The following is a 9,250-nucleotide window of genomic DNA, read 5'->3' on the forward strand; positions in this document are numbered from 1 at the left end:
TCCAGCTATTAAACGTGAAAATAAAATCAAGTACCGTAATCTTTTAAAATTGTTACAAGAGTGTAAAACGTTTAATTAGGTATATTGATTAAAATAAAATATAATAGTGTCAATACACAAACTTGTAAACTGCTTGTCTGTATAGTTAGAATTCTGGGTATAAACGCCTTAGTGACGGACTAGTTTGGTTCTAACGTGTTATCGACACGAGCAGATTTGGGTTTATAATGACAATAAATAATTTATATAATAACAGTAAAATAATTATATAACACAAAACGGTCATGAAAGCTAACCAGAAACATTATACTTGTATTAACGACGAACCTGTACTATATTTTATAGTTAGAAATTCATAAAATTTTTCTTTTACTTCTAAGATTTTATAATTCAAGTTTTCCTACCTATATTAAAAATAATTCTACCGGAAAGTCAAATTAATTTTCTATAAACATTTAAAATGTTAATTTTCACGATGTATTAAATTTACCCGTAAAATAACTATTTTATCTCAAATGAGTTTTGATATTTTGTAGTAATTCAATAATAAATAACTTTAGATACTTAAAATTTTTCAGAAAATGCTTGTATAATATGATATGCATTTTCTATACATGATAACATTTTCAAAATATTTTGACTTTGTTTTGTGTTATTTACTAACATTTTTAATGTCGATAAAACATTTTCGTTTGTTTAAAAAGACTGACAATGTAATAGAAGATCGTCAAGACCTAACATATATTATTTTTATGGATAGGTATTAAAATAAACAGGTACCTACAGAATTTCAGGGAAGTCTCTAGACCTTGGCTATAGGAGGTGCGAAATAATAAAAATATTAATATTAATTTACACGGGATTCAGTTACAGAGTGTAGAACCATTTTTTTTATCTTTTGGAATTTAGAACTAGTCTCCTCTACAAATCATTTGTATCACTGAAAAGTTACATTGATTAAAATAAATCATTATACCTACTACCTAGTCATCATAGCATACCAACTTATTTTATAGGTTTATAAAACAAAATCTCTTTATCTTATAATTGTTACATCTTTTATTTTTAGCAAAGTAGTTATTATCATCAAACTTTTAGTTAAGAACATTGTCTGTGTTTTCACGTCGGTTTTTTACGATATTTTAATTTTTAAGTGAGTCATGAGTAGGTATGAAAAATATAAATATTTAAAAATGCTCATAATTCTCTTAAAAATTAAAATATCGTAAAAAACCAACGAGAGGACGCAGATAATTTTCTTAACTAAAAGTTAAAAAATTAATACCGATAAAAAATGTATAAGTTAATTCACTCTAATATCTCAACTAAACCTACACTACCTATTCAAACATTTTAAACTGGTTGAACGAAAATTTACTACGTCGTACGTGTGTAAAACGGTGACACACATACGGGTGCGACATCCTCTTAATGGCAATATCATTAATATCAATAAACAACGCGAAATAAACCTATAGTGACGGCTGATAGATCGTCTCCGTTCAAAATTATTTTTTTTTGTATACAAAGACTATTGAATTAAAATTTAACATATCCGTCACAGTGTCTTATTTTCGACATCTTTCGTGCAGTACAGCGGTATCCACTTGTCTACCTTTTTCATACCTGCGAACACGTTTATAGAGGTAAGTACCTGTATTATACATGTATAAATTATACTGTATTACCTATATTATAAAGGGCGTAGACCGTTTGGGCGAATCGACTCAAAATATAGTCCGTTTGGGCGAATAATTATATACCGTTTGGGCGAATAGATATATATCGTTTGGGCAAGAATTATTCAATTAAAAATACTGTTTGAGCGGTATAAAAATGCTTATAATATACACTCAATAATTAATTAAACAAAATTTTATAAAATATGAATAATTAATAATAATAAGTCAAAAATCATATAAAGTATAAGGGGTCTACAGCTATATTTGATTCCGTGTACTTGAACTGTTCGATAACTATACATCTTTTACCTCTTTTTCGTAGTTAAAATATGTTCGATTTTTAAATCCATTTTAGATAAATGTAAAAAAATAAAAAAACTTACAACTGACTATTATTGTTAAAATTAATTTTTAAATATTTGTACATGAAAGTATTATTCAAGACACTACAGTGTTATTATGTACAACTTGGACAGCGTGTCTGAATCGTAATTTTATTTTCGATAATAGTGATTAATAACGATTAGCAATATTGCAATAATATCATCAGTACCTATCTGTCACCCGGTTTTTACTTTGCACGCAGGTAAAAATAATTTCACTCGCCCAAACGGTACAAATGATAGTCGCCTAAACGGACTATTATTTTTTTTGGTAAAAATTATTACCTTCGCCCAAACGACCACCGCCCATTATAAATGTGCAATAGAGATATTATTGTCTACATCGAACTATTTAGAAAAGTCAGGACTTTTCTGGAAGATTTTCCAGAGAACCGTGTGTGTGAGAGTTGGAGTCGATGACGTCACGGTGCTATTTAGTATAAATAGTAATAAAATACCATCGCTGTTGATACGAATGTATAATATTTGCCGTGTTAAATACGACAGTTCTACGACACGAGTCGCGCGGTCTCGGAACACTATTACGAGTGTAATACATATTAATATATTATTATTACCGATGTTATATCATAATTATTAATTAATTGTAACGATACACACATGGATAATAATTAATATTGTAATATAACTGCGTAATATATTGTGTATACCGGTTATACCAAGCATACCACGAGGCACGAGGCGTGAAAACGACCACTACATATTATCACTTATATAATTTAGCCTTACGGCTTACACATTATAATATGACGTGATATAAACCGCCGAGATAACACCGTGATACTAAGCACGCCGTGCTCAGCACGGTAGACTTGACGAATTTAACAAAACGTACAAGCGGATTATGGTGCTTAAAAAATCAAAAAATAAAAAAGAAGCGTAATTTGATCGTGAAACTGTGCGTATTCGTCTACCGTTATTCGTTATAATACGAATTATAGATTATCATAAAGATGTGTGGACCACGATAATCGAGTGGATAGATAGGCCTCACCTCTTACCAGTGGTCATATAATTCCGAATAGATTACAATAATAATATTATATTACATAATAACGATTAAGAATCATCTATCCGTGGATACGACTGATCTGTTGACGATAGGATGTGTTATTTAGGTTATCTGTTATTTCGGATTTATTATTTAATTGCACATTGAATAATAATTAATAATTATTATTATATTACTCGGTGTTGTTACATCATTACATTATATCGATTGTGGTTATCGGTTATCAGTTATCGAAAAAATTACCACCGTTGTCATAATACGAATAATACGATCACGTTTATTTGATCGCAACGAAAGACCAAAGTGCCTATTTGTACCACAGATTAATTATCCGTTCGTACTCGGTACTTGGTGATGTATACCCAGTAATTTAGTAGATAATACATTTAAATCGCTTTATCCGTTTTCCATTTGTATATTCTATTGATTATCGGTATTCGAGGTCATGTTTAGATAAAGCTATGAGAAAAGTAAGTGGTAACAAAAAATCTAAAAAAAAAAAGTGTTTGATTTTTATTTAGGCGTAATTTCAATAATTTACAAATAGCCAATAGGTATATAATTAATATTATAATTCTATTTATGTATTAATTTATCTAATCTCGAATAGGTACATACTCGAGTTAATATTATGGATTTGAAAAATACATTATGGTGTAACATGCTAGACATTTTACATGTTCTAAGTGTTGTAGATACACGTGCAGTATGCTTATTGCTTTGTGTGATTCTTTAAACAGCAGTCTGCTGCACAGCTAGAAAAATATGTACTAGAGTTTAAAAGATCATTTTGAAAATATTTTTAAAAATGGAGAAATGGTTGATTCAGTCTATATGGATTGCCGTGTTTGGATTTCTGAAGGAATTTCGACCCGAAGATCCTTACATTATTCAATATTTGACAAATCCACCGATGAATTTTACAAATCAAGAAGTAAGTGTTTGATTTAACGTAACATTAAAGGTTTTTAATCATATTTTTGCTTCAGGTGAATCAAGAAATATTTCCAGTGTCAACTTATACTTGCCTCGGCCTTACAGTTGTTATGTTTTTGATTACTGATTATTTACGCTACAAACCAATTGTTGTCCTAAATGCTGTATCAAGTTTAATTGTTCAGATATTATTGATTTTTACTCGATCAAAGACTGACATGAAGGTGGGTAAGTTAGTAAATAATTATCTAAAAATGTGATTACTAGTTGTTAGGCTATGAAGATATTTAAATTGTTTATAAGTTTATTTCATAACTTAAAAATTATTTATAAAATCTTGATGTTGTTAATGAAATAATGTACTTATTTGTATTACTTCTTAATTGCACTTATACTTAATAATTATTTTAAAATTTTTAAATATTTTGTAGCAAATATATACAATATGTGTAGACATTTAGTTTTAATTTTTTTTCTTGCATTGTATTTACCTTACTAAGCTGTTGTATGGATATTAAAATAGAAATATTTAAAGTATAAAGTACCACAAAAAAAACTTATTGATCTATATAAAGTCATAGAAATATTTATTTTTTTTCTTAAGTGGAAATTGTACTGCATAGTGAGAATATTAATTTACTACACTATAATGTACAAACAATTTTAAATTTTAAAATAATCAATAACTGGTTTTTAAATTCAAAATATCTTAAAAATCTTATTTGAGGCACTAGATAATATTCATACCTTTAAATTTAACCATAGGTTAATTTGCTTAAGTATTAGTAATAGAGTAAAATGGATTCTTATTTATGTAAAATTAAATATATCAAATTATTTTAATCCATATGACAACTTTTTTATCATGATATTTTTTTAAATTTTAAATTACAATTTAAAATTCCTAACTTCTTATTTAATTTTGTAAATAATTAGTTGAATAGTGAAGTAATGGTACCTTAAAAATTATTTAATAATCATTGATTGGTTTATTTTATTTTGTTGAATCTTTAAATTAAACAATTTAATTTTTCTAATAAAATTGTTGTTTGATGTAGATAATGGAAGTATTTTACGGCACCATGATAGCCTGTGAAGTTGCATACTATACATACGTTTACTCAAAAGTAGATAAAAAATATTACAAAACTGTTTCTAGCCACATGAAAATGGGATGTCTTTTAGGCCGACTTGTATCAGCCTTACTTGCTCAAACATTGATTGATAATCATGTATTAACTGTTTCTCATTTAAATTATTTAACATTAGCTGGTAAGACATTTTATTCTTATTTTGTTTTGTTCAGAGTTATAATAAATTAAATTGACATATTTTTTCATTACAGGTGCAATTGCATCAATATTTTGGGCTTTTGGATTACCTTCAATTAAAAATAGTTTATATTTTCATCAAACTTCTGAACATACATACATAAGAGATAATACAGGTAAAAAAGGCATATTCTTTCATAAAATAAAATTTTTCAATTTATTTGGCTTATTTTATTGTTTGTTTTATAAGCTTAAAATATACAGTAGTAGATGATGTATTGAATAAAAATATAATGCATTATTTTCTAACTGTTTTCCAATTGAAGTAAGTATATTAGTGCTTAGCAATTAATAATTTTGAAATAATTTAATAACATTATTAAATCTAAGATTAATTACTATAGAATATACTATACACGATTAATGTGGCACACCCAGCAATCTCCTCCAATACTTTTTTATATTAGATTATACATTATTAAAGTTTATTGTTTTGTTACAAATATATTATGATGATGATATTATTTTCTTCAAATTTGAACATTATAGTAAATATAGGTAAATAGTTGTGTATATCAAGGTTTGTGATATTTACTGATCAACTATTTTGATGAAAATTATTTTTAGTTCTATTTACTAGTGGTTATGTTAGATGATCTTAAGTTTTTGATTGATATGTGGAAGTAATGTGCAAGGCGCCGTCGATTATAAACTGGAAAAAAAATAGTCTTTGATCGATAATGGCGATAAAAATAATTATTACTATCAATTTTTTATGTAATGAAAATCAAATTAGTGGTTATTATGTCTTTGTATAAAAAAATTCTTGAGTATGCGCACACTTAATGATCTGTTGACTGTTTAGTAGTTTCTATAAGAGATATTTTATCATGTAATATTCATAGCTATTAAATTAAGATTATATATTCTTACATTTTGTTGCAGTTGTATTTGAAATGCATACAAAATTAATAAAAAAAAAATAATTGTATGAAGAATTGTTGTTATTTTAATATTTGAGCATTATATTATTTAATAGTTTTAAGATTATTTTATTTTTAAGTTGTGTAATGAATGAGTAAGTGAGTTTATTTTCTGTAGTTGGGTGTATAATGTGTAATGAATTTGTATAATATTTATTTTTAATAATTTTAAGAAATTTCTTATTGTGTCTATCAATCTTATTCGATTTTCTCTCTATCTTTATCACTAATTATCAGATTGGTTTACATTTTTTCTATGTTTGTCTCTGTCGTCCACTTTTATTTACAATAATTGTTAGTCCAAACTACATTTCTTATTTTTTGCTTATTTAATTATTTATACTTCTAAAATATGATTATTGAGTACTACAGTATTTAAATAAATGAACAATAAAATAAAACACTATTAAAATTAAATAATTTTATGCTGAGACATAGAGATATAGTTTTCAGATATTGTTAACTCACTATATTTAATAATAATACATATTATGTCATAGTACAATTATATATAAAATGTTTTTTATTGAATTATTCTTATAAAGGGAATATGTTTTGCTTTCCTTACCTAAGTGCAAAATAATATTTTACTATTTTATTGTAGATAGTATTGACATTTATTGCATGTAAATGTGTTAAATTTTATAAATTTAAAAGTTGATACCGAACTGAGTTTAATATTGTTGATGTGACTAAATATTTACACCTGCTTTTTATTTTATTATTTTTGAGATTCATTCGAATAATTTGAAAAATTAGATTGTTTCAAGTACAATATCAATATGTTATAGGTAGGTATACATTTTTAATCTATAGAAACATTAGAAACATAGATTCTTAAATATTAATGGCGTTTGAATCGTTTTGGCCTTTTAATTTTTTTTTAAATAATTCATATGTATATGGTTGTACAATTAATAGCTTTCTAGTTTCCTTGCTTGAAATCTAAAACAATTTTATGTGTACTAGAAAGATATTGTATATTTGTTGTTTTATATTAAAACATTACTTTGTCATCCATTTGTGATATAGATAATTTGCCATGTCGATGTTTTATAGTGAAAGGTCAACTTTAGGTTTAATTAACCCCCAAAATCGTTAAATAATTACAGCACAATACTTTAAAAACCCTTAATTCTGCCTTGTGCTGCTCTACATTTAAGATTGAATAAAAAAATATTAGCCGATAAGTGCATAGGTATGCTGCAATCTTTGTGATAGGGTGTGCCGCCTTTAGTTTTAATGTATAACATGTATACAACCATGCACTGCATCTTATATTTTTCTTAAAAGTTACTCAAGTGACATAGTGGTATACAATCGCTGAATTAAGTGATGACGCCGATCGTGGATCGATGATATTCGCTGACCCACGTTACGGATTGATTTTCCGGTTGAGATCAGTAATATTATGTATATATATTATAAACTATCCAGTTCGCTATTAACCGCAGTAATTCGACTTCACCAATTTAAGATCGCTTAAAAACAGCCCATTAGTTATATTACAGGTGGTTTCCGTGTTACATTTCATAATTCGTTAAATGTAAGACATTATTTGAAACCAGTGGCGTATTTTGGGTTTTTTTTTGGGGGGAGGGGGGTAACCATAATATTTTTAATAATCCGGTTAAATTTGAATAACTTTTGGATATTTCAGACAAACTGAACTTAGTTTAAAAATTATTTCGAAACGTATCGTTGGATTTGATAAAATTTCACCCTTGCAATTTGGATAGATATGATTAAATACTAATATATGAAGTTATTTTTTTTTTTGGTAATTCAGAGGTGTCCAGACATGGAGAACAACCCCCCCCCCAAAAAAAATGTAAAATAAAAATACGCCATTGTTCGAGATAGTATTCCTTTTTTTACGAATTATAAGGGGCGCGGAAGACGCCCTACCGCCAAACTGCTATAGCCCATGTGCAATGTTCAATGCAAGGCTCATAAACATGCGTTACAAGAAGATTAATATTGGACGTCCTCTATATTTATGACCAGCTCATAATAATATTAAGTCTCCAAAAGGTCAGTAGCCTGGATCGCAATCCTCCGTTATACGAGAATTAGTAGCGTCTTCAGTGAGCTATTTGAGGTCTTTGTCCACCCTGTGTGTACGTCAATGGATAAATGTTAAGTCTGATTTATGGTAGATCTTTGTGTGTAAAATATACACTTACGGTTTGATTGGTTGAGAAATGTTTGACTTATTTTTAGTTAATTATAGGATGACAATTGTACAGCGAAGTGTTATCGGTAGGCTTAAACCTAAAATAAACTATTATATAGCACATGTAGTTTCTGACTAATATTTTGCATTACTTAACTATGCATGTGTATTGGCTAAATCAATGTCTAATCATAAGAGTTTAATTCAAATAATTTTTGTTTGCATTATGTATATGATAAATGTACATTCGATGTTAGCTAAATTTATAGAATATACTAAGGTACTCGTATATTAGATACAGGCGATACATCTAGTGACTGAATATATAATTTATATTTAGTTAAAATATTAATTTATTATTTCATGATTTACTTCGAAGATGATATCATAAAAACATGTTTATGATGATATATTAAAAAACCTATCAATATTCACTTTGTTAAATTCGAATTCAATGATAATTATTGCATTATACGAAAAATAACTCATGAAAAGAGACAAAGATAGATTAAAGTAACCTAACCCAATCTTGCCTATATTTTTAAAATATTTCATAAAATACTTACATTATTATCATAGATTTGTTATTTTAATATTGTAATTAACTTTTAAGAATGATGTGAATTGATTCTTGGTATAAGTAGTTTAAAATTAATCTATATATTTTGAAAATAATATAAGTAATATTGTAATGTTTCAAGTTTCTCTAATTAATATTTATTAATCTGCAAAAAAATTAAATTTTACTATAAGATATTTAAACGTAAAACTAACAATTTATAACTA

General features: G+C 26.9%; 1 protein-coding gene across 4 annotated transcripts; it reads left to right on the forward strand.

Moving 5' to 3' along the window:
• Window positions 1-1,181: 1,181 nt before the first annotated feature.
• LOC112592082 (thiamine transporter 2-like) lies at window positions 1,182-5,594 on the forward strand. 4 transcript variants are annotated; one of them, XM_025336057.1, is made up of 5 exons: window positions 1,182-1,646; window positions 3,709-4,032; window positions 4,088-4,258; window positions 5,093-5,306; window positions 5,380-5,594. In XM_025336057.1, exons 2-5 carry the CDS (start codon window positions 3,907-3,909, stop codon window positions 5,577-5,579), a joined length of 711 nt encoding a protein of 236 aa, XP_025191842.1. In that variant the 5' UTR covers window positions 1,182-1,646; window positions 3,709-3,906; the 3' UTR covers window positions 5,580-5,594. The 4 variants fall into 4 exon arrangements, with proteins under 4 accessions (XP_025191842.1, XP_025191843.1, XP_025191844.1 ...); XM_025336058.1 differs by having other exon boundaries at window positions 3,839-4,032; XM_025336059.1 differs by lacking the exon at window positions 1,182-1,646 and adding an exon at window positions 2,737-3,568 and having other exon boundaries at window positions 3,839-4,032.
• The last annotated feature ends 3,656 nt before the right edge of the window (window positions 5,595-9,250 follow it).

Source organism: Melanaphis sacchari, unplaced genomic scaffold, assembly GCF_002803265.2.
Source record: "Melanaphis sacchari strain LSU unplaced genomic scaffold, SCAv2.0 Contig1562_pilon_pilon, whole genome shotgun sequence".
In the NCBI taxonomy this organism is placed as follows: Eukaryota; Metazoa; Arthropoda; class Insecta; order Hemiptera; family Aphididae; genus Melanaphis; species Melanaphis sacchari.

What these genes read in the sequence shown, in the direction of transcription:
- LOC112592082 (XM_025336057.1), top strand. Translation starts at nt 3,907, where the DNA reads ATGGAGAAATGGTTGATTCAGTCTATATGGATTGCCGTGTTTGGATTT. An exon ending in GATCAAAGACTGACATGAAG is followed by an intron (nt 4,259 to 5,092) that starts GTGGGTAAGTTA and finishes TGTTTGATGTAG; the next exon opens with ATAATGGAAGTATTTTACGG. An exon ending in AAATTATTTAACATTAGCTG is followed by an intron (nt 5,307 to 5,379) that starts GTAAGACATTTT and finishes TTTTCATTACAG; the next exon opens with GTGCAATTGCATCAATATTT.